Genomic DNA, 24778 nt, shown 5'->3' with positions numbered 1-24778 from the left:
ATTGGGGACCTGTACCTGCCTATTAGGGACCTGTACCTGCCTATTGGGGACCTGTACCTGCCTATTGGGGACATTTACCTGCCTATTAGGGACCTGTGCTACCTATTGGGGACATTTACCTGCTTATTAGGGTCCTGTGCTGCCTATTAGGGACCTGTACCTGCCTATTGGGGACCTGTGCTGCCTATTAGGGACCTGTACCTGCCTATTGGGGACCTGTGCTGCCTATTAGGGACCTGTACCTGCCTATTGGGGACCTGTTCCTGCCTATTGGGGACCTGTACCTGCCTATTGGGGACCTGTTCCTGCCTATTGGGGACCTGTACCTGCCTATTGGGGACATTTACCTGCTTATTAGGGACCTGTGCTGCCTATTAGGGACCTGTACCTGCCTATTGGGGACCTGTGCTGCCTATTGGGGACCTGTACCTGCCTATTGGGGACCTGTACCTGCCTATTGGGGACCTGTACCTGCCTATTGGGGACATTTACCTGCCTATTGGGGACCTGTACCTACCTATTGGGGACATTTACCTGCTTAATAGGGACCTGTGCTGCCTATTAGGGACCTTTACCTGCCTATTGGGGACCTGTGCTGCCTATTGGGGACCTGTACCTGTACCTGCCTATTGGGGACCTGTACCTGCCTATTGGGGACCTGTACCTGCCTATTGGGGACCTGTGCTACCTGTTGGGGACATTTTCCTGCCTATTGGGGACCTGTGCTGCCTATTGGGGACATTTATCTGCTTATTAGGGACCTGTTCCTGCCCATTGGGGACCTGTTCCTGCCTATTGGAGACCTGTTCCTGCCTATTGGAGACCTGTTCCTGCCTATTGGGGACCTGTGCTGCCTATTGGGGACCTGTGCTGCCTATTGGGGACATTTACCTGCCTATTGGGGACCTGTGCTACCTATTTGGGACCTGTGCTGCTTACTGGGGACATTTACCTGCCTATTGGGGACCTGTGCTGCTTACTGGGGACATTTACCTGCCTTTTAGGGACCAATGCTGCCTCTTGGGAATTCTTGCACCACACTAGTCTGAGCCTGAGGTAAAAGTGGAGTTCCACTAATATGGGCACTGATCAGGCTGCATTGCTGGGCACTGATCAGGCTGCATTGCTGGGCACTGATCAGGCTGCATTGCTGGGCACTGATCAGGCTGCATTGCTGGGCACTGATCGGGCTGCATTGCTGGGCAGAGCAGTCTGTATGTCTCTGTGTGGGCAATTTTATTGCTGGTATATTGTTTTGGTAGCGCTGTATATATGTTGGTATTTTACTAATAGCAATTTTGAATCCCTAGGAAACAATGATATCAACAAAGAGAAAAAATGGACTCGAAGTGTAGGATATTCGAAGAACCCAAAAGAATCGGTAAGCTTGATGATTTAACTTTACTTCTTCATTTTTAATATTGTATCTGTTCCTATTTTGTTTTATGATTTCTAAATAAGATATGTGCAGTGTGCATATGAATTTGGTGCTAATTTTTTTTTAAACTATATTCCGGCCCTCCAATGGTCCGAGAGACCGTGATCTGGCCCCCTGTTTAAAAAGTTTGAGGACCCCTGATGTAGTGTATACACTGATAACACCGAATATTGATTTTTGTTTTTTTTAATAAATAAGGCTATGTTCACACGTTGCGTTTTTTGCAGCCCTTTTTACCGCAAATTTTAAGCTGCGTTTTACAACACCAGCAAAGTCTGAGATTTCAGAAATCCCCTGCACACACACTGCTTTTATTTTCCTGACTGATTTGCTGCGTTTTTGGAAACTGCAGCGTGTCACTTCATTCAGCGTTTTTTTTTTTTGCCCAGAGGAAACAATGGGTAAGTGCAAAAACGCAGCGAAAAACTCAGGTATCAGGTTTTGTTGCAAAAACCTAAGGAAGATAAATTATGGGTTTTTTTGGAGAGGCAATAAAACTTTATCAACATGAACAAGAGACAATAAAAATGCAGAAAAAAAACGGAGCAAAACTGGCTTTTTGTAAACAGTTTCTTTACTGCCAGGAGAGCAGGTTATGTCTGTGGTAAGAAAAAAAACGCAGCGTGTGAACAGAGTCTTTATCGGAGTTTGTTCCTTGGACACTGATGTACAGGGTCGCTGCTAGAGACGTTTACTTTCTTCTGGTGACATCTCCATCCTCTGTACCACCATCGCTTTACTAAGTGTTACATCCCGGTTCTGCTCTGCTGCAGCCACCCCGCGGACCCCTTGTACTATCGTCCCTTATAGTAACATTTTCCTTCCAGATTTTCCGTTTCTTACCCGTCTCCCAGGCTTTCTGCAGCTCCTCCGCCTCCGGTTTCTCGTTTATGGCTTCTAGCACAGCCAGGGTTACCGTAATGCCATAGGAATCCATGTAATATCGTCTGATCAGATCCGCCACGTCCTCGGGGTCTGCCACCTCCAGCGTCCCTCTCGGGATCCTGTCATGTCCCTCCTCAATATCCCAATCATTTAACTTGTTCTTAAACTTTTTAAAGGATTTTTTTTCCAAGTTCTCCAGCGCTTGGACCAGGACGTCCCTCACCGTCTTCCCCATCCCCTCCTAAGCTGTGAAACTGAAAGTGAAAGGAATTGTACACTATTTCCTGTTATTACCCTCATTTCCTCCTCCTGGTCGTCTTCTAGCTTGGCAAGGGGACAAGCTGTAAGGGTTAATACACAGCAGGTGGTTCTGGACCCGGTGAGGCTGTTGTACTGCCCGGACCGATATTCAGACTTCAGTTCTTGGAAACAGTTCAGTGAGAGTATTTGTGGCATGTAAGGACACTGACTCCCCCAGCGAGGACTCACATCCAGATGTTGGCACAGAAACGGTGCGTTATTATTTATGGGGACGAACCATGGAAGAAACGCAGGAATAAACCTGGACTGCAGGATGAGATCTGCTGGTCAGGTACATGGTGACCGGTCACAGATCACGTCACCAGTTACAGTATGTTACGCCATGCTCACCCGGTGCCGGGACTCTTCGCCCAACGTCACCACTTCTGGTGCCGCGGCCGTTACGGGGATCCCGTCGGGTGCTCACGCGCACCTCTCACACTTGCTCCTATAGCTGCATGGCTATGCCTAGCGTGCATAATCGCCCTTATGGTCGGTTTCACATTTGCGCTTTATAGCGCTGCGACGGCCGCTGCTAAGCCCCGCTCCCTGCCCGCCCCATCCGGTCATCGCCGCCTACTAGCGCACATGGACGCTTGCGATCTGCGCACCCTATCTTTAGCATAGGGTGCGCTGGCCGTGCGCTAGCAGGATTTTGCCGTGCGCTGCGCACTTTTGAAGGTGCGCCGTGCGCGCCGAAATGCAACATGCTGCGTTTGGCGCACACGGGCGCACCTTCAAAAGTGCGCAGCGCACGGCAAAATCCTCCTAGCGCACGGCCAGCGCACGATCTGCGCACCCTATGCTAAAGATAGGGTGCGCAGATCGCAAGCGCCCATGTGCGCTAGTAGGCGGCGATGACCGGATGGTGCGGGCCGGGAGCCGGAAGGGGGCGGGGCTTAGCGGCGGCCGTGCGCAGGCCGTCGCAGCGCTATAAAGCGCAAATGTGAAACCGGCCTAACTGCTCTGACTGCAGCCACGCCATCTCTATGGTCCTGGAGGACCTAACCTGGAAGTCCCAGTGCTCTTGCCCTATATCAGGCTGCCTCTTGGGAAGTGCCTGATTATTGTTGTGCTTCCCTGCTAGGCCTGCTTGGTCCCTGCTCAGTCGCTCCCTGTTCTCCGGCCCCCTGTACTGTGCTTCTTAGCACATACTCTGTCTCTGCCTTGTGCTCTGTCGTGCTTCCTAGCACACGCTGTGCTCTGTTGTGCACCTTGGCACATACTCTGCTCTGTCGTGCTCCTTAGCACACGCTCTGCTCTGTCGTGCTCCTTGGCACATGCTCTGCTCTGTCGTGCTCCTTGGCACATGCTCTGCTCTGTCGTGCTCCTTGGCACATGCTCTGCTCTGCCGTGCTCCTTGGTACATGCTCTGCTCTGTCGTGCTCCTTGGCACACACTCTGCTCTGTCGTGCTCCTTGGTACATGCTCTGCTCTGTCGTGCTCCTTGGCACACACTCTGCTCTGTCGTGCTCCTTAGCACACTCTGCTCTGTCGTGCTCCTTAGCACACGCTCTGCTCTGTCGTGCTCCTTGGCACATACTCTGCTCTGTCGTGCTCCTTGGCACATGCTCTGCTCTGCCGTGCTCCTTGGTACACGCTCTGCTCTGTCGTGCTCCTTGGCACACGCTCTGCTCTGTCGTGCTCCTTGGCACATACTCTGCTCTGTCGTGCTCCTTAGCACACTCTGCTCTGTCGTGCTCCTTGGCACACGCTCTGCTCTGTCGTGCTCCTTGGCACACGCTCTGCTCTGTCGTGCTCCTTGGTACACGCTCTGCTCTGTCGTGCTCCTTGGCACACACTCTGCTCTGTCGTGCTCCTTGGCACACACTCTGCTCTGTCGTGCTCCTTAGCACACTCTGCTCTGTCGTGCTCCTTGGCACACGCTCTGCTCTGTCGTGCTCCTTGGCACACGCTCTGCTCTGTCGTGCTCCTTGGCACACGCTCTGCTCTGTCGTGCTCCTTGGCACACGCTCTGCTCTGTCGTGCTCCTTAGCACACGCTCTGCTCTGTCGTGCTCCTTAGCACACGCTCTGCTCTGTCGTGCTCCTTAGCACACGCTCTGCTCTGTCGTGCTCCTTGGCACACGCTCTGCTCTGTTGTGCTCCTTAACACACGCTCTGCTCTGTCGTGCTCCTTGGCACATGCTCTGCTCTGTCGTGCTGCTTAGCACACGCTCTGCTCTGACGTGCTGCTTAGCACACGCTCTGCTCTGTCGTGCTCCTTAGCACACGCTCTGCTCTGTCGTGCTTCCTAGCACACGCTATGCTCTGTCGTGCTTCCTAGCACACGCTATGCTCTGTCGTGCTTACTAGCACATGCTGTGCTCTGTCGTGCTCCTTGGCACACGCTCTGTCGTGCTCCTTGGCACATGCTATGCTCTGTCCTGCTCCTTAGCACACGCTCTGCTCTGTCGTGCTCCTTGGCACACGCTTTGCTCTGTCGTGCTCCTTGGCACACGCTCTGCTCTGTCGTGCTCCTTGGCACACGCTCTGCTCTGTCGTGCTCCTTAGCACACGTTCTGCTCTGTCGTGCTCCTTAGCACACGTTCTGCTGTGTCGTGCTGCTTAGCACACGCTCTGCTCTGTTGTGCTCCTTAGCACACTCTGCTCTGTCGTGCTCCTTGGTACACGCTCTGTTCTGTCGTGCTCCTTGGCACACGCTCTGCTCTGTCGTGCTCCTTGGCACACGCTCTGCTCTGTCGTGCTCCTTGGCACACGCTCTGCTCTGTCGTGCTCCTTGGCACACGCTCTGTTCTGTCGTGCTCCTTGGTACACGCTCTGTTCTGTCGTGCTCCTTAGCACACGCTCTGCTCTGTCGTGCTGCTTAGCACACGCTCTGCTCTGTCGTGCTCCTTGGCACACGCTCTGCTCTGTCGTGCTCCTTGGCACACGCTCTGCTCTGTCGTGCTCCTTGGCACACGCTTTGCTCTGTCGTGCTCCTTGGCACACGCTCTGCTCTGTCGTGCTCCTTGGCACACGCTCTGCTCTGTTGTGCTCCTTGGCACACGCTCTGCTCTGTCGTGCTCCTTGGCACACGCTCTGCTCTGTCGTGCTCCTTAGCACACGCTTTGCTCTGTCGTGCTCCTTGGCACACGCTCTGCTCTGTCGTGCTCCTTGGCACACGCTCTGCTCTGTCGTGCTCCTTGGCACACGCTCTGCTCTGTTGTGCTCCTTAGCACACGCTCTGCTCTGTCGTGCTGCTTAGCACACGCTCTGCTCTGTCGTGCTGCTTAGCACACGCTCTGCTCTGACGTGCTGCTTAGCACACGCTCTGCTCTGTCGTGCTCCTTAGCACACGCTCTGCTCTGTCGTGCTTCCTAGCACACGCTATGCTCTGTCGTGCACCTTGGCACACGCTCTGCTCTGTCGTGCTCCTTGGCACACGCTCTGCTCTGTCGTGCTCCTTGACACATGCTCTGCTCTGTCGTGCTCCTTGGCACACTCTCTGCTCTGTCGTGCTCCTTGGCACACGCTCTGCTCTGTCGTGCTCCTTGGCACACGCTCTGCTCTGTCGTGCTCCTTGGCACACGCTCTGCTCTGTCGTGCTCCTTGGTACATGCTCTGCTCTGTCGTGCTCCTTGGTACACGCTCTGCTCTGTCGTGCTCCTTGGCACACGCTCTGCTCTGTCGTGCTGCTTGGTACATGCTCTGCTCTGTCGTGCTCCTTGGTACATGCTCTGCTCTGTTGTGCTCCTTAGCACACACTCTGCTCTGTCATGCACCTTGGCACACGCTCTGCTCTGTCGTGCTCCTTGGCACATGCTCTGCTCTGTCGTGCTCCCTGGCACACGCTCTGCTCTGTCGTGCTCCTTGGCACACGCTCTGTCGTGCTCCTTGGCACATGCTCTGCTCTGTCGTGCTCCTTAGCACACTGTTATGAATGAGTCACCATAGGAGGCAAAAACAGAAATACTAGCTAAGTCCAGAAAACAAGAGAAGTTGGCAGCTATCGGATTGCAGACCCCTGAAGCTATCAACAACAACTAGCAGTAGCCGTGGGGGGTTCCTACGGTGCCCTAGACCCCTCGATCACAGCCGGAGAACTACATAGCCTAAAGACAGAAAGGGAAATCTAAACTGCCCCAGAGCAGACCCCAAAGCAATAGGCAGCCCCCAACATATAATGACGGTGAAGCAAGATGAAAAAACACTCACACAGATAGAAAGATAGGCTGAGCAAATGATGGGGCCCAAGCTAACTAAATAGGACAGGATAGAAAAGCTGCTGTCTGCAATCCGCCAAAAACCCTATCAAAACAGGGGCCAACAGGCTGATAGGGAAAAAGGCCCTGAAGACGCTAGGCTTCAAAAAGACTATATCAGTACTCAGGTATTTTCTGAAGACAGAGCAAAAAGGAATTCAGCTCACCCCAGCAGGGAATGGCAGAAATCCAGAAAAAACAAGGCAAAGCAAAACAGAACACAAATGTAAAAGGCAGAGCAGAAAAACTTAGCTTTTGAGGAGCAGGAATCAGACTGGTCTCCAAGAATCTTTCAGAGAGATCACCAGCAAAGCAGAAGGGCGTCGGCTGGCTTATATCCAGTCAGCAATTCCCGTCACCCAGTCATCATCATCATACCCAGGTGCTTTGTAATCAGCCTCACTACCTTCCTTCACCTGAAGAGGGAGTTCATCAGACCTCATTGGTGAAGGGGAAAATGAACTCACAACAGTACCTCCCCCTTGAGGAGGGGTCACCGAACCCTCATCCACGCCACCAGGGCGATCAGGGTGAGTCCGATGAAAGGCACGCACCAATCTTTTGGCATGAATATCAGAGGCAGAGACCCAGGAATTATCCTCCTGACCATAACCCTTCCACTTAACCAAATACTGGAGTCTCCGTCTAGCCAGACGGGAATCCAGTATTTTCTCTACCTCATATTCCATGTTACCTTCAACCAATACAGGGTCCGGAGGTGCCACCACAGGAACAACTGGTTCAACAAACCTCTTCAACAAAGACTTATGAAACACATTATGGATTTTAAATGTGACAGGAAGAGCCAAACGAAGAGACCGGATTAATAATCTCCAAAATCTTGTAAGGTCCAATAAATCTAGGCTTAAACTTAGGAGAAGCCACCTTCATAGCGATATTTTTTGATGATAACCAAACCATATCTCCAATCTTAAACTGGGGACCAATGGTCCTATGTCGGTTGGAAAACCGCTGGGCCTTTTCCTGGGAAAGAGATAACTTATCCACCACTTGGTCCCAGATCTGGTGCATTCTCTCCACCACAGTGTCAACACCTGGGCAGGCAGAAGGCTCCACCTGCCCTGAAGAAAATCGAGGATGAAACCCAAAGTTACAAAAAAAAAGGTGACATCAAAGTGGCAGAACTAGCTCTATTATTTAAAGCAAATTCGGCCAAGGGCAAAAATGAAACCCAATCATCCTGATCAGCGGAAATAAAACATTTCAAATACGACTCCAAGGTCTGGTTTGTTCTCTCCGTCTGCCCATTGGTCTGAGGGTGAAAAGCAGAGGAGAAGGACAACTGAATTCCCAGCTTGGAACAGAAAGTCCTCCAAAATCTAGACACAAACTGAACTCCTCTGTCAGATACAATGTTCTCAGGAATCCCGTGCAAGCGAACCACCTGTTGCAAAAACAGGGGCACCAACTCAGAGGAAGATGGCAACTTAGGGAGTGGTACAAGATGAACCATCTTAGAGAACCTATCGCAAATCACCCAAATAATAGTCATTCTCTGAGAGACAGGCATATCAGAGATGAAATCCATTGAAATATGGGTCCATGGCCTCCTGGGGACCGGCAAAGGCATCAACAACCCACTAGAGCGAGAACAAGGTTTAGACCGGGAGCAAGTCCCACAGGACTGCACAAAATTCCTGACATCACGAGACAAGGCGGGCCACCAAAAAGACCGACTCACCAGATCTCTAGTACCAAAAATACCTGGATGACCAGCCAATGCAGAGCAATGAACTTCAGACATCACTCTCTTCTTCCACTGGTCAGGAACATACAACTTTCCCCTGGGACAACGCTCAGGTTTGTCCTCCTGGAACTCTTCCAGAGCACGTCTCAAATCGGGCGAGATGGCAGAAAGAACTACCCCTTCGCCTAAGATGGTAGCAGGTTTGGTCACCACAGGAGAATCAGCAAAGAAGCTCCTAGAGAGAGCGTCAGCCTTGACATTCTTAGTGCCAGGAAGAAACGAGACCACAAAATCAAAACGTGTAAAAAACAAGGCCCACCTAGCCTGTCTAGGGTTCAAGCGTTTGGCTGACTCCAGGGAAATCAAATTCTTGTGGTCAGTGAGGACCACGACTTGATGTTTAGCTCCCTCCAACCAATGTCTCCACTCCTCAAATGCCCATTTCATGGCTAACAGTTCCCGATTCCCCACATCATAGTTACATTCAGATGGAGAGAACTTTCGGGAAAAGAAAGCACAGAGATTCATTTTAGATGTTACAGGATCCTTTTGGTACAAAACCGCTCCTGCACCAATCTCAGAAGCGTCCACCTCTACCTGGAACGGGAGTGAGACATCAGGTTGCCGCAAAACCGGGGCAGAAGTGAATCTTCGCTTCAGCTCCTGAAAGGAAGAAACAGCCTCTGGAGACCAATTCAACACATCAGCACCCTTCTTAGTCAGATCAGTCAATGGCTTGGCAATACTAGAAAATTTTGCTATAAATTTCCGATAAAAATTAGCAAAACCCAAAAACTTCTGGAGGGCCTTCAAAGAAGTGGGCTGAACCCAATCATAAATGGCCTGTACCTTGGCCGGGTCCATTTCAATAGTTGACGGAGACAAAATAAATCCCAAAAAAGAAATCCTCTGTACCCCAAAAAGGCATTTCGATCCTTTGACATACAGGGAATTCTCCCTCAAGATCCGGAACACCGTCCGAACATGTTCCACATGAGAATCCCAATCCTTGGAGAAGATCAAAATATCATCCAGATCGATAATCAAAAATTTATTCACAAAGTCTCGGAAAATATCATTCATGAAGCACTGGAAGACAGAAGGGGCATTAATGAGCCCAAAAGGCATCACCAGGTACTCAAAATGTCCCTCCGGAGTATTAAGCGCCATCTTCCATTCATCCCCCTGCTTAATGCGGATAAGATTATACGCCCCCTGAGGTCAAGCTTGGTAAACCAGCAAGCACCTTTAACTCTGGAGAATAGATCCGAAATCAGGGGTAACGGATACTGATATTTAATAGTAATTTTGTTGACGGCACGATAATCAATACAAGGCCTTAATGAACCATCCTTTTTGGCCACGAAAAAAAAACCAGCACCTAAGGGTGAAAAGGATGGTCTAATATGACCCTTCTCCAACGCCTCCTTAATATAGGATCACATAGCCTCGTGCTCGGGTACAGATAAATTGAAGAGCCGACCCTTGAGAAATTTACACCCCGGGCTCAGTTCAATTGCACAGTCATAACTCCTATGAGGAGGCAAAGACGCAGACTCATTCTCACTAAATACATCATAAAAGTGCGCCAAATAGTCAGGAACATCATGCGACTGAGGAGAGGTGGAAAAAAACGGAGCCTCACTAAGGGCACACCGACAACCCCAACTCACCACAGACACAGATTTCCAATCCAAAACTGGATTATGAATTTGCAACCAGGGAAACCCCAGAACAATGGTATCATGCAAATTATGCAACACCAAAAATCTGCAATTTTCTTGATGGTCTGGGGCGACCCGCATTACCACCTGGGTCCAAAACTGAGGTTTATTTTTCGCCAAAGGAGTGGCATCAATCCCTCTCAAAGGGATAGGCGTCCACAGAGGTGTCATCGGAAATCCACAGCGTTTAGCAAAATCCAAGTCCATTAGATGCAGGGCTGCTCCCGAATCCACAAAAGCCTTGGCGGAAAATGTGGACAGGGAGCAGATCAGAGTAATTGCCAGAAGAAACTTAGGTTGAACACCACCCACAGAAAACGAGTGTGCAAAGCGTTTCTCTCGTTTAGGACAGACAGAAATAATATGCGAGGCATCTCCACAAAAAAAACACAGCTTATTACGCCTTCTGAACTCCTGACTTTGCTCCCTGGACAAAACTTTATCACATTGCATAGGTTCAGACACTTGTTCAACAGGTGGCCACACCTCTCGTGCAGTCCTGCGTTCACGTAAACGCCGAGCAACCTGAATGGCTAATGACATAGAATCGTCAAGACCAGAGGGAACAGGAAATCCCACCATAGTATCTTTTACGGCTTCTGACAATCCCTTCTGAAAGAGAGCTGCCAAGGCATTATCATTCCAGGTAGTAAGGACCGCCCACTTTCGGAATTTTTGACAGTACAATTCTGCAGGATCTCGACCCTGGCTCAATGCCAACAGGGTCTTTTCAGCCTGATCAATAGCATTAGGTTCGTCATACAACAACCCCAAGGCTTGAAAAAATGCATTCACATTAGTCAGAATAGGATCATCTGGTTTCAAAGAAAACGCCCAATCCTGGGGATCGCCACGCAGCAAAGAGATGACAATTTTAACCTGCTGCGCGGAGCTCCCTGACAAGTTAGGCTTTAAGGCAAAAAATAATTTACAATTATTTTTGAAATTCAAAAATTTAGACCGATCCCCAAAAAACACATCAGGAGTAGGGATCTTTGGTTCAGCAGCATGTGAATGAGCAAGGTAGGCGGAAATTCCCCGCACTTCCACAGCGAGCTGCTCCACACGATCAGACAATTGCTTTATCTCCATTGAGAGAAAAAAAAAATTCCCCCTACGGCCTCAGAGATATAGAGAAAAAAATATACACACTTTTTTTTTTTTTTTTTTTACAATTCTTTCCTGCTATTGAGTACCCTAGGATCTGCGGTATGGGCTGGTGATTCTGTTATGAATGAGTCACCGTAGGAGGCAAAAACAGAAATACTAGCTAAGTCCAGAAAACAAGAGAAGTTGGCAGCTATCGGATTGCAGACCCCTGAAGCTATCAACAACAACTAGCAGTAGCCGTGGGGGGTTCCTCCGGTGCCCTAGATCCCTCGATCACAGCCGGAGAACTACATAGCCTAAAGACAGAAAGGGAAATCTAAACTGCCCCAGAGCAGACCCCAAAGCAATAGGCAGCCCCCAACATATAATGACGGTGAAGCAAGATGAAAAAACACTCACACAGATAGAAAGATAGGCTGAGCAAATGATGGGGCCCAAGCTAACTAAATAGGACAGGATAGAAAAGCTGCTGTCTGCAATCCGCCAAAAACCCTATCAAAACAGGGGCCAACAGGCTGATGGGGAAAAAGGCCCTGAGGACGCTAGGCTTCAAAAAGACTATATCAGCACTCAGGTATTTTCTGAAGACAGAGCAAAAAGGAATTCAGCTCACCCCAGCAGGGAATGGCAGAAATCCAGAAAAAAACAAGGCAAAGCAAAACAGAACACAAATGCAAAAGGCAGAGCAGAAAAACTTAGCTTTTGAGGAGCAGGAATCAGACTGGTCTCCAAGAATCCTTCAGAGAGATCACCAGCAAGGCAGAAGGGCGTCGGCTGGCTTATATCCAGTCAGCAAATACCGTCACCCAGTCATCATCATCATACCCAGGTGCTTTGTAATCAGCCTCACTACCTTCCTTCACCTGAAGAGGGAGTTCATCAGACCTCAATGGTGAAGGGGAAAATGAACTCACAACAGCACACGCTCTGCTCTGTCGTGCTCATTGGCACATGCTCTGCTCTGTCGTGCTCCTTGGTACATGCTCTGCTCTGTCGTGCTCCTTAGCACACGCTCTGCTGTGTCGTGCTCATTGGCACATGCTCTGCTCTGTCGTGCTCCCTGGCACACGCTCTGCTCTGTCGTGCTCCTTGGCACACGCTCTGTCGTGCTCCTTGGCACATGCTCTGCTCTGTCGTGCTCCTTAGCACACGCTCTGCTCTGTCATGCTCATTGGCACATCCTCTGCTCTGACGTGCTACTTAGCAAACGCTCTGCTCTGTCGTGTTCCTTAGCACACGCTCTGCTTTGTCGTGCTCCTTAGCACACGCTCTGCTCTTTCGTGCTCCTTGGCACATGCTCTGTTCTGTCATGCTCCTTGGCACACGCTCTGCTCTGTCGTGCTCCTTGGCACTTGCTCTGCTCTGTCGTGCTCCTTAGCACACGCTCTGCTCTGTCGTGCTCCTTAGCACACGCTCTGCTCTGTCGTGCTCCTTAGCACACGCTCTGCTCAGCACACGCTCTGCTCTGTCGTGCTCCTTAGCACACGCTCTGCTCTGTCGTGCTCCTTAGCACACGCTCTGCTCTGTCGTGCTGCTTAGCACACGCTCTGCTCTGTCGTGCTCCTTGGTACATGCTCTGCTCTGTCGTGCTCCTTGGCACACGCTCTGCTCTGTCGTGCTCCTTGGCACACGCTCTGCTCTGTCGTGCTCCTTGGCACACGCTCTGCTCTGTCGTGCTCCTTAGCACACGCTCTGCTCTGTCGTGCTGCTTAGCACACGCTCTGCTGTTGTGAGTTCATTTTCCCCTTCATTACTGAGGCCTGAGGAACTCCTTCTTCTGGTAAAGAAAGGTAGTGAGCCTGATTATCAAACACCTGAGGCTGATGATGATGACTGGCTGAGTGGAGTTACTGACTGGATATAAGGCTGCCGACGCCCTTCTGCCCTGCGGTTGATTTCTCTGTGGGATCCTTGGAGACCAGTCTGAATTCCTGCTCCTCTAAAGCTAAGTTTGCTGCTCGGCCTTTTGCTTTGGTGCTTTGACTTTGTTTTGCTTTGTTTTTCTGGATTTCTGCCATTCCCTGCTGGGGTGTGCTGAATTCATTTAGCTCTGTCTTCTGAAAATACCTGAGTGCTGATTTAGTTTTTGAAGCCTAGCTGCTTCAGGGCCTTTTTCATATCAGCTTGTTGGCTTATGTGTTTGATAGGGTTTTGGCAGATTGCAGACAGCAGCCTTCCTGTCCTTTCCTAGCTAGGTAGTTTTGGGCCCCGTCTTTGCTCAGTCTATCTTTCTGTCTGTGTTAGTATTTTCATCTTGCTTCACCGTCATTATATGTTGGGGGCTGCCTATTGCTTTGGGGTCTGCTCTGGGGCAGTTTAGATTTCCCCTTTCTTTCTTTAGGCCTATGTAATTCTCCGGCTGTGATCGAGGGGTCTAGGGCATTGTAGGAACCCCCCACGGCTACTGCTAGTTGTGTTGATAGGTTCAGGGGTCTGCAATCTGATAGTTGCCAACTTCTCTGGTTTTCTGGACTTAGCTTGTATTTCTGCTTTTGCCTCCTACGGTGACTCATTCATAACACTCTGCTCTGTCGTGCTCCTTAGCACACGATCTGCTCTGTCGTGCTCCTTAGCACACTCTCTGCTCTGTCGTGCTCCTTGGCACACGCTCTGCTCTGTCGTACTCCTTGGCACACGCTCTGCTCTGTCGTGCTCCTTGGCACACGCTCTGCTCTGTCGTGCTCCTTGGCACACGCTCTGCTCTGTCGTGCTCCTTGGCACACGCTCTGCTCTGTCGTGCTCCTTAGCACACGCTCTGCTCTGTCGTGCTGCTTAGCACACGCTCTGCTGTTGTGAGTTCATTTTCCCCTTCATTACTGAGGCCCGAGGAACTCCCTCTTCTGGTAAAGAAAGGTAGTGAGCCTGATTATCAAACACCTGAGGCTGATGATGATGACTGGCTGAGTGGAGTTACTGACTGGATATAAGGCTGCCGACGCCCTTCTGCCCTGCGGTTGATTTCTCTGTGGGATCCTTGGAGACCAGTCTGAATTCCTGCTCCTCTAAAGCTAAGTTTGCTGCTCGGCCTTTTGCTTTGGTGCTTTGACTTTGTTTTGCTTTGTTTTTCTGGATTTCTGCCATTCCCTGCTGGGGAGTGCTGAATTCATTTAGCTCTGTCTTCTGAAAATACCTGAGTGCTGATTTAGTTTTTGAAGCCTAGCTGCTTCAGGGCCTTTTTCATATCAGCTTGTTGGCTTATGTCTTTGATAGGGTTTTGGCAGATTGCAGACAGCAGCCTTCCTGTCCTTTCCTATCTAGGTAGTTTTGGGCCCCGTCTTTGCTCAGTCTATCTTTCTGTCTGTGTTAGTATTTTCATCTTGCTTCACCGTCATTATATGTTGGGGGCTGCCTATTGCTTTGGGTTCTGCTCTGGGGCAGTTTAGATTTCCCCTTTCTTTCTTTAGGCCTATGTAATTCTCCGGCTGTGATCGAGGGGTCTAGGGCATCGTAGGAACCCCCCACGGCTACTGCTAGTTGTGTTGATAGGTTCAGGGGTCTGCAATCTGATAGTTGCCAACTTCTCTGGTTTTCTGGACTTAGCTTGTATTTCTGCTTTTGCCTCCTACGGTGACTCATTCATAACACTCTGCTCTGTCGTGCTCCTTAGCACACGCTCTGCTCTGTCGTGCTCCTTAGCACACTCTCTGCTCTGTCGTGCTCCTTGGCACACGCTCTGCTCTGTTGTGCTCCTTGGCACACGCTCTGCTCGTGCTCCTTGGCACACGCTCTGCTCTGTCGTGCTCCTTGGCACATGCTCTGCTCTGTCGTGCTCCTTGGCACACGCTCTGCTCTGTCGTGCTCCTTGGCACACGCTCTGCTCTGTCGTGCTCCTTGGCACACGCTCTGCTCTGTCGTGCTCCTTAGCACACGCTCTGCTCTGTCGTGCTCCTTGGCACACACTCTGTTCTGTCGTGCTCCTTAGCACACGCTCTGCTCTGTCGTGCTGCTTAGCACACGCTCTGCTCTGTCATGCTCCTTAGCACACGCTCTGCTCTGTCGTGCTCCTTAGCACACGCTCTGCTCTTTCGTGCTCCTTAGCACATGCTCTGCTCTGTCGTGCTCCTTAGCACATGCTCAGCTCCTGCCTTTGTCCTGTTGTGCTTCTTAGCACACCTTCTGCCTTGCACTCAGGTGTGCTTTCCAGCGTGCACTCTGTCTAACCCTGTGCTCTGACGTGCTTCCCAGCATGTGGTCTGTCTTGCCTTGTACCCAGGCATGCGTGCCTTACACGCGCCCTGCTTTGCCCTCACCCGCGCGTGCTTGTCAGTGCGCGCCATACGTGCTCCCGTATACTCGCCTTGCACTATCCAGTATTCAGCGAACCCCCGTGTACAGGCCCTGTACTGTCCTGAACCCTCCGTACTTTCGTGCACACGCCTTGTACTGTCCTATGTTCTGCGTGCCCTTGTGTCCATGCTTTGCAAGTTCCCTGCTAGACACAATCACTCGTGTCTTCTGTGAGCCGACCACCTGGTTCCAGCAGTCGTGGTACTCTGCCCCCCCTGGGTCTTCCCCTGACACTCCCTGTATAGGGGGTGGTCCTCACTAGGTCAGCTCGCCCAGAGTGGGTTGGTGTCATGACCCATAGGGTCCACTCCAGGAGTCGTCACAGTCAGCACCTTAGCGTCAGTAACGCCACACAGTGAGATCCAACAGCCTGTTAAAGCACACCATTACATGTGAAAGGTTTTACAGATGTATAATCGGTAATTTGCAAAAGTTTAGACACCCCTCCAGGCACTGATCTTGTAAGTCTCAGTCACTGTGAGGAGCTGAACAATTACTAAAGCGTTTGTGTTTTTCAACTTTAGCATTGCTTTCAACCAATACAAATGCATTCACTGGGAAATGTCATTGCAACATTTAACAACCCTAGCTGGCCATGTGGTGTGTGACACATCATCAGACACATCTTGTTTAATTTATAGAGGAGGGACTCTGAAAGTCAGAAAGCCTATTTTCAGAGGGGCATCAGAGGGCATTAATATTCTTAAAGGGCCATTATTAAACAGTGGGTCTCCTATGCAGTGAGTGGCTGGGCTGCCAAAAATTAGGACGGACCCCAATACCCCTTTCACAAGACGTACAGGAGGGACTCCTAAAAAAATGTTTACTTGAATGCAAGGCCTGCCTTGCCCCAAAGTTACATGCACCCCAATAACCCTTGGAACAGACGTCCTGGATGGCCACAGGAAACCAAAGTTCACAATATTTTTCATTTGGTAATGCCATACTGTTTGCTTATGCATTGAATGCAAGGCCTGCCCTGCACCAAAGTTACACGCACCCCAATAAGCCTTTGAACAGACGTTGTGGATGGCCACATGAAATCAAAGTTCCCATTATACTTTTTTTTTTATTTAACTATACTTGGAATGCCCATACACTAAGTGTATGGGCTGACAAACATTTCCCCCTGGGTGGTACACATCAAATGTTTTTAATTTTTTTTATGGGCATCATAAACACCCTTGCAAAAAACTAGAGTGGCTGTAACATCAAGGAACACCGTCACCCTGGTGCTCTAGTGGTGGTGTCTGAAGAGATGTGGAGGATGTCCTCCTATTAATCTTTTCCCAATTTAAAGGAGCTGGTCTCCTATACTTGGAATGAAACATTTCCCCGTGGGGGGTACATATTTTTTCAAATTGTTTTACGGGCAACATAAAACAACCATGCAATAAAACTAGAGTGGCTGTAGCATCACGGAACACGGACACCCTCGTGTTCTAGTGGTGGTGGATGATGAGGAGAAGGAGGATGACACCAAACAGCCTAAATCAGGAAGCGTATACCCATGTGTGGGGCAGCAGTGCGTTCACCACAGTTTATTTCATCGCCGGTATTCATGACATCCAAAATCAATAGTGATGATTTAGGCTCAGGGTACGATGAGCGCAGCGCTGGCACACTTCTTCCATCACCGCCGACCCACAGCATCCATCATCGCCCTGCTAGAACCGCCATCAGAGGGCAGCGTTGCTGTCACTTACCTTGCTTCTATCTCAGAACCCTGATGATGTTTGGTGCGAAATGTATTTTTACTCTTATGTTATATAATATTGTCCATTATCCTTTCACAGTATATAAAATAATAAATGAAGATGTAAGTGGTAGTGAGTGAGGTGCAAGCATCAAACACGGATGACGCTGCAGGAATCACTATTCCATCTGTGCAGGAAGTAACGGAGGCCATCAGGGCCCATCCTCTTGGTGTCACTGAGTATAGCTGCGGCCTTACTGGTATTCTTACACCGCCACCTCTTGCTGATAAGTAATACTGACCCGAGCTCCTTCTCCATTTCCATTCTGTGAGACATGGCGACACTTTACACTCGGGGTCCGATTCATCATTTGCGGGTTTGTCAAAGTCACTTTTCTTTTCTGGACTTTCTGTGGTTTTCGCTGATTTTTTTTCCCTCGAGTTTCATCAACATACAGTAGCGCCCACTATTCATGGATTGTTCACAAAGATCAAAATTATCTTTTATGTCTTTAACTGGATTTATGACTTTTTAGTCTCACATTTTGCAAAATGTCGTAGAAAATGCACCAGTATAACGGGGCCAAATTTGTGATTTTATTTTTTGTTAAAGTCACAATTCATGAATCCGTCTACAATATCTGGAAAACTCACATTGATGTAAAATTAAGAAAACTGCTAACCTGGAAAAACAAAAAAAAAACGCTTGAAAGAGCCAGGAATCGTTTAATGAGTTTGAGTTTGTGCAAATTAAGGTGTTCATGCCAGAAAACTGTCGAAAGTGCGATGATGGATCAGGCCCTCGGTGTCTGTACGTGAGCTTTATTCTAGGGAGTCTGGGCAGCACGGTGGCTCAGTGGTTAGCACTGCAGCCTTGCAGCGCTGGGGTCCAGGGTTCAAATCCCCCCCCGAGGACAACTTGCCACCGCCACAGGGCAAGTGGGAAGAGCTGGGAAATAGTGGGGAGATAGAAGATAAAGAATGGGCACTGGGGATTAACCCGACTGTCTGAGATAGCACATTCCAGAGGACTGGTGCAGCATGAGAAGAGTGTGCAGGCAGTATGTGATATTAATGATGTTACACGTGTTATATGTGCAGGTCTCAGAACCCATCTGACTTAATGTGACATCTGTCTTTGCGCCTCCTGGCTTTCTTTAACTCTCAGCTGTTCCAGATAACTGAGTCAGAAATAACCGGCTGTGGGTGGAGGGGCCGGGACATATCTTCTGGACACTCGGGACTGGCAGCGTCTCCTCCCTGGACATTGTGTCTTCATCAGTGGTTCCTCATCCCGGTCTCTGTCTCCTGGACGACTTCTACAACTCTCTGGTGCGTCTCCTCTTTTGGTATTTGGTCAGTGGCCATTGGTCGTCTCTGGTGGTCGGTGGCTATCGCATGTGATTATTGTCGTCTTCTTCTCTGTGGCCGTCTCCTATTCCTCCCAGGGGCCAGATCCTGTCTCTGCCACCACTAGTCAGTGTTTGCTGGTGTCTCAGTTCCACCTCATCTCTGGTCAGTCTGTCTCTTCTGGTCTCTGTCTTTCTCTGCTTCGAACAGTCTGTTTCTTCTGGTCTCTGTCTCTGCTCCGGACAGTCTGTCTCTTCTGGTCTCTGTCTCTGCTCCGGACAGTCTGTCTCTTCTGGTCTCTGTCTCTGCTCCGGACAGTCTGTCTCTTCTGGTCTCTATCTCTGCTTCGGACAGTCTGTGTCTTCTGGTCTCTATCTCTGCTCCGGATAGACTGTCTCTTCTGGTCTCTGTCTCTGCTCCGGACAGTCTGTTTCTTCTGGTCTCTGTCTCTGCTCCGGACAGTCTGTCTCTTCTGGTCTCTATCTCTGCTCCGGACAATCTGTCTCTTCTGGTCTCTATCTCTGCTTCGGCCAGTCTGTGTCTTCTGGTCTCTGTCTTTCTCTGCTCCGGATAGACTGTCTCTACTGGTCTCTGTCTCTGCTCCGGACAGACTGTCTCTTCTGGTCTCTGTCTCTCTGCTCCAGACAGACTGTCTCTTCTGGTCTCTGTCTCTCTGCTCCGGACAGTCTGTCTCTTCTGGTATTACCTCTGAAAGAACAATGTCATCAGCAGTCTGAAATCAGACATTCGCACTCGCCACCTCCCCGACCATCAGTCGTCCGGCGCCCCATACACAATAGACCGTCGGTTGAACCCGTTGATGTCAGCAGGTTCGGCCCACTTTAGTCTGATGTGTGTGGGGCCTCGTGGGTCAGTGCTGTCTCTTTTGTGTGATTTCGCCTCTCCTTTGGTCTGTCGATGTCCCCTCTTCCGGTCGCTGTCCGTTCTGCCTGGTCCGTGCCTCCATCCCTCAGCGGTCTCCTCACTGGTTCCCGGGGTCTTCTCTCACACTGTGATGGCTGATAACAGGGAGCAATAGATTGCACCCACCGGTCGTGTAGTCGCCGCTCACTCTTACCTCCTTCAGGTTGGAGCCTGTTCACATCAGTTATTACATTGTATTAACACATGATCAGTAGGATGCAGCCTGCAGTGTAAAGAATGGAGGTTTTATATATCTGCTTATTACGGAGTTTGGGGTGTATACTGTTGGGCCGCAGCGCTGTTCTCCATGTCACTATGATTCCTCCATGTAACTCGACCTCTCCGGCCTTTCCTAATATTCTATTTAAAGCGGCAGCCGTCCTTCCCTGAATTCCTGCCATTTTCAGCCTCCCATGTCCTGGTAGCTCCTGATTAACCAGTCCAAGCCTAATCTTAAAAGGATGGTACAGGATCAGAAAACATAGCTGCTCTTCTCCAGACAGCGCCCCCGCTTTGCACAGGTTGTGTACGGTACTGCAGCTCAGCCCCATTCATCATGTCATTCCCCAGTGATCACTGCCTCAATGCCATAGCCCTTGTGTTCTAGGAGGCCATCAGAGCCCCTAAACTGAGACCCCCCCAAACTAAGTAATGACCCTCACCCATCACTAATTGTTACGTCTTTCCCCCAGAATGGCGTCCCCCCAGCTCGTGCAGGGCATGCAGAATGACCTCACCTGTCAGCTCTGTCTAGAACTCTTCCGATCACCCGTCACACCAGAATGTGGACACACGTTCTGCCAAAGCTGCTTGACCGGGGCCCCCAAGGGCCAGGACTCGAATGGCTCCACTCTCTGTCCTACGTGCCAAGCTCCATCCCGGCCTGAGACCCTTCACATCAATCGTCAGCTGGAACATCTCGTCCAAAGCTTCAAGCAGGTTCCGCAGGGGCACTGCCTGGAGCATCTGGACCCGCTGAGCGTCTTCTGCGAGCAGGACAAGGAGCTGATCTGTGGGGTGTGCGCCTCCCTGGGGAAACACAAGGGCCACAACATCATCACAGCCGCCGAGGCGCACGCCAAGATGAAGGTGAGATTCCCACAGGTTTCTCCACCAGCAGAATAGTGAGTGCAGCTCTGGAGTATAATACATGATGCCTTCTAGGGGGGCACGTGTGCGGGTCAGGTCAAGTATCACGGCAGCAAAAGAATCTCGAAAATGCAGTTATTACTACGGCGGTTAGTCTCGGCAGGAGTCAGGACCCCACACTATCTACCTGTCTCTTTTGGTTATGTCTGCTGAGTAAGCCCTTCTTATTGCTTGGACCTACAGTAGCTTCTCTCAACCTATCTTATTTCTTCACCATGTTTACATATGCCCTCAAAGTGTTTGCTCCTTTAGTCCTCACTCTCCTTCGCTATCCCCAAACCCCAGCACCCTCTAACCAAATAATCATCTCCCCTTCCCTCTTTCCTCCCCACCTGACCTCCTCTGCTGAATTGCTCCTCAACCTCAAATCTGTCCAAATGAAACATAAAACAAGCTGCCCACTCTCCTTCTCCCATCTGCTCTCCCTTTCTCTGCTTCTCCTCACTGCTGGTGACATATCTCCCAATCCTGGACCCCCACAGCTCTCACCTCCCACTACTTCCCCTTCCTACCACTCCCTTTTTAATAAGAACTACCACAACCTTTCCAACTTAAAACCTGTGCCATTGACACCCAACTCCCTGCTCCCTCTCTCGGGAGCACTTTGGAATGCCCGCTCCATATGCAATAAGCTCCATGTGATTCATGACCTCTTTCTCTCCCACAATCTTGCCTTCCCCGGCCTCACAGAAACATGGCTGACACCCTCTGACACCGCCTCCCCTGCTGTGTTACGGCGGCCTCCACTTTACCCACACTCCTCGCCCTGGCAACAGACACGGTGGAGGAGTGGGTCTTCTCCTTTCTTCCAACTGCACCTTCAACCCAATCCCACCTCTTCCCTCCCTAATCCTCCCCTCTTTTGAAGTCCACTCTGTCCGCATCTACTCCCCCTCCAACCTCCAAGTGGCCGTCATATACCGACCTCCAGGCCCGACCACTGCCTTCATTGACCAATTCTCTACCTGGCTTCTTCATTTTCTTTCAACTGACACCCCCACTATCATCATGGGTGACTTCAACATCCCCACTGATACCCTTCAGTCAGCAGCCTCCAAACTCCTGTCCCTTACTTCATCCTTTGGACTTACTCAGTGGTCCTCCTCAGCCACCCACACAGATGGACACACATTAGACCTGGTCTTCACCCGTGTCTGCTCTCTTTCTAACTTCACCAACTCCCCTCTCCCTCTGTCTGACCATCATCTACTCACTTTCTCATCCCGGTCCTCCTCACCTGGCATCCATGTCCAGCAACATGCACACCCCCGCAGAAACCTTGCACACCTAGACACCCACGCGCTCTCTGACTCTATTCTACCACTGGCATCCATATCCTCACTCCATGACACAGACAGTGCCACTGCTTTCTACAATGTCACTCTCGCATCCGCTATTGACACGGTTGCCCCTCTCGTTCATGGCAGAATGCGACGTATCAACAGACAACCCTGGCACAATAACACCACTAAAAAGCTCCGGCAAGTGTCCAGGATTGCAGAACGGCGCTGGAAGAAAACAAATTCGCAAGATGACTTCACTACATTCAAACAGGCAACACTCGATTTCAAATCTGCCCTCACCTCTGCTAAGCAGGCTTACTTCACAACCCTCGTATCTTCCCTATATTACAACCCAAAACAGTTATTCAAAACTTTTAACTCCCTTCTCCGCCCACCACTGCCTCCTCCAACCTCCCTCATCTCTGCCAAACACTTCAAAAACAAGATTGACCAAACAAGGCAAGTATTCATCACTCAACCACCACAACCCCTTTGTATACCAGACCAATGCCCAAACCCCATAACCTCACTCTCCAACATCACTGAAGGGGAGCTTAATTGCCTCTTCTCCAAATCGCACCTCACAGCCTGTGCACTTGACCCCATCCCATCCCACCTCCTCCCCAACCTCACCACCACACTTATCCCATCCCTAACCCACCTCTTCAACCTATCACTCACGTCTGGTACCTTCCCTTCTGCTTTCAAGCATGCCACAATCACACCTATCCTTAAAAAGCCAACCCTCGACCCAACCGCTATGTCCAGCTATCGCCCAATATCGTTGCTCCCATTCGCTTCCAAACTCCTGGAACAGCACGTCCACGCTGAACTTTCCTCCCACCTATCATCTAACTCGCTCTTTGACAATCTACAATCTGGTTTCCGCCCCCATCACTCCACTGAGACAGCCCTGACCAAAATTACTAACGACCTACTTACAGCCAAATCAAACGGACAATACTCTATACTCCTGCTTCTAGACCTGTCCGCTGCATTTGACACAGTTGACCACTGCCTCCTACTACAGATCCTCTCCTCCTTCGGCATCAAAGGCCTTGCCCTATCCTGGATCTCCTCATACCTTTCCAACCGCACATTCAGCGTCTCCCACTCCCACACCACCTCCTCATCCCACCCTCTCTCTGTTGGAGTCCCCCAAGGCTCTGTTTTAGGACCCCTACTCTTCTCAATCTATACACTTGGTCTGGGGCAACTCATAAAGTCGCACGGATTCCACTGCCACCTTTATGCCGATGACACTCAGATCTACCTCTCTGGCCCAGACGTCACCTCTCTGCTGTCCAGAATCCCAGAGTGTCTATCAGCCATATCCTCCTTCTTCTCCTCTCGCTTCCTCAAACTCAATGTAGACAAATCTGAACTCATCATCTTTCCTCCATCTCACAGATCTTTTTTACCCGACCTAGGTATAACAATTAATTACATCACACTTTCCCCAGTACCAGAAGTCCGCTGCCTCGGAGTAACCTTTGACTCTGCCTGTCCTTCAAACCGCACATCCAAGCTCTTTCTACCTCCTGTCGCCTCCAGCTCAAAAATATTTCCAGAATCCGTCCTTTCCTCAACCCGCAATCTACTAAAATGCTTGTGCATGCCCTCATCATCTCCCGCCTCGACTACTGCAACATCCTTTTCTGTGGTCTCCCTGCTAACACCCTCGCACCTCTCCAGTCCATCCTTAACTCTGCCGCCCGACTAATTCATCTCTCTCCTTGCTACTCCTCCACTTCTCCCCTCTGCAAATCTCTTCACTGGCTCCCATTCCCTCAGCGTATCCAGTTCAAATTACTAATACTGACCTACAAGGCCATCTATAACCTGTCTCCCCCATATGTCTCTGAACTAATCTCCCGATACCTTCCCTCACGTAATCTCCGGTCCTCCCAAGACCTCCTTCTCTCCACACTTATTCGCTCCTCACCCAACCGCCTCCAAGACTTCTCCCGAATAGCCCCTATTCTCTGGAATTCTTTGCCCCAACAAATCCGACTATCAACCACACACAGATACTACAGACGGAACCTGAAAACCCACCTCTTCAAGAAAGCCTACAGCCTGCAATGACCCCGCTACCTCCTTCTCTCTCACCACTACCGGTGATATCACCTCAACCAACACCAGAACTGCTGCAACCCACCAACCTACTGTCTCCTTCCCCACCATCCTGTAGCATGTAAGCCCGAAAGGGCAGGGTCCTCTCTCCCCTCTGTATCAGTCTGTGATTGTTAGTTTACTGTAAGTGACATCTGTAATTTGTATGTAACCCCTTCTCATGTACAGCACCATGGAACCAATGGTGCTATATAAATAAATAATAATAATAATAATAACTCAGGATCAGTAATGTAATGTATGTACACAGTGACTGCACCAGCAGAATAGTGAGTGCAGCTCTGGAGTATAATACAGGAGGTAACTCAGGACCAGTAATGTAATGTATGTACACAGTGACTGCACCAGCAGAATAGTGAGTACAGCTCTGGAGTATAATACAGGATGTAACTCAGGATCAGTAATGTAATGTATGTACACAGTGACTCCACCAGCAGAATAGTGAGTGCAGCTCTGGGGTATAACACAGGATGTAACTCAGGATCAGTAATGTAATGTATGTACACAGTGACTGCACCAGCAGAATAGTGAGTGCAGCTCTGGGGTATAATACAGGATGTAACTCAGGATCGGTAATGTATGTA

At 50.1% G+C, this 24778-nt stretch overlaps 2 protein-coding genes across 5 annotated transcripts in view; one reads left to right on the top strand and one right to left on the bottom strand.

Annotated features, from left to right (window-relative positions):
- LOC141050638 (apoptosis-associated speck-like protein containing a CARD) overlaps nt 1–2780 on the bottom strand; it is a 37820-nt gene extending 35040 nt beyond the window's left edge. Inside the window, exon 1 of the mRNA XM_073547224.1 lies at nt 2282–2780. Coding sequence (XP_073403325.1) covers nt 2282–2558 — 277 coding nt within the window. The 5' untranslated portion in view covers nt 2559–2780. The remainder of the gene's footprint in view (nt 1–2281) is intronic.
- TRIM72 (tripartite motif containing 72) overlaps nt 1–24778 on the top strand; it is a 151434-nt gene that overhangs the window by 67233 nt on the left and 59423 nt on the right. For 2 of the 4 annotated variants that reach the window (XM_073547432.1, XM_073547431.1), the window contains 3 exons: nt 1311–1381; nt 18521–18684; nt 20319–20715. In XM_073547432.1, the coding sequence (XP_073403533.1) occupies nt 20320–20715 (396 nt within the window). In that variant the 5' untranslated portion in view covers nt 1311–1381; nt 18521–18684; nt 20319. The remainder of the gene's footprint in view (nt 1–1310; nt 1382–18520; nt 18685–20318; nt 20716–24778) is intronic. The other 2 variants (XM_073547435.1, XM_073547434.1) reach the window with 1 other exon arrangement.

This window comes from Dendrobates tinctorius, unplaced genomic scaffold (assembly GCF_039654945.1).
Source record: "Dendrobates tinctorius isolate UK_male_01 unplaced genomic scaffold, ASM3965494v1 ptg000152l, whole genome shotgun sequence".
Taxonomy (NCBI): Eukaryota; Metazoa; Chordata; class Amphibia; order Anura; family Dendrobatidae; genus Dendrobates; species Dendrobates tinctorius.
The sequence above is the reverse complement of the archived record's forward strand: the minus strand, read 5'-3'. Positions and strand labels throughout refer to the sequence as shown.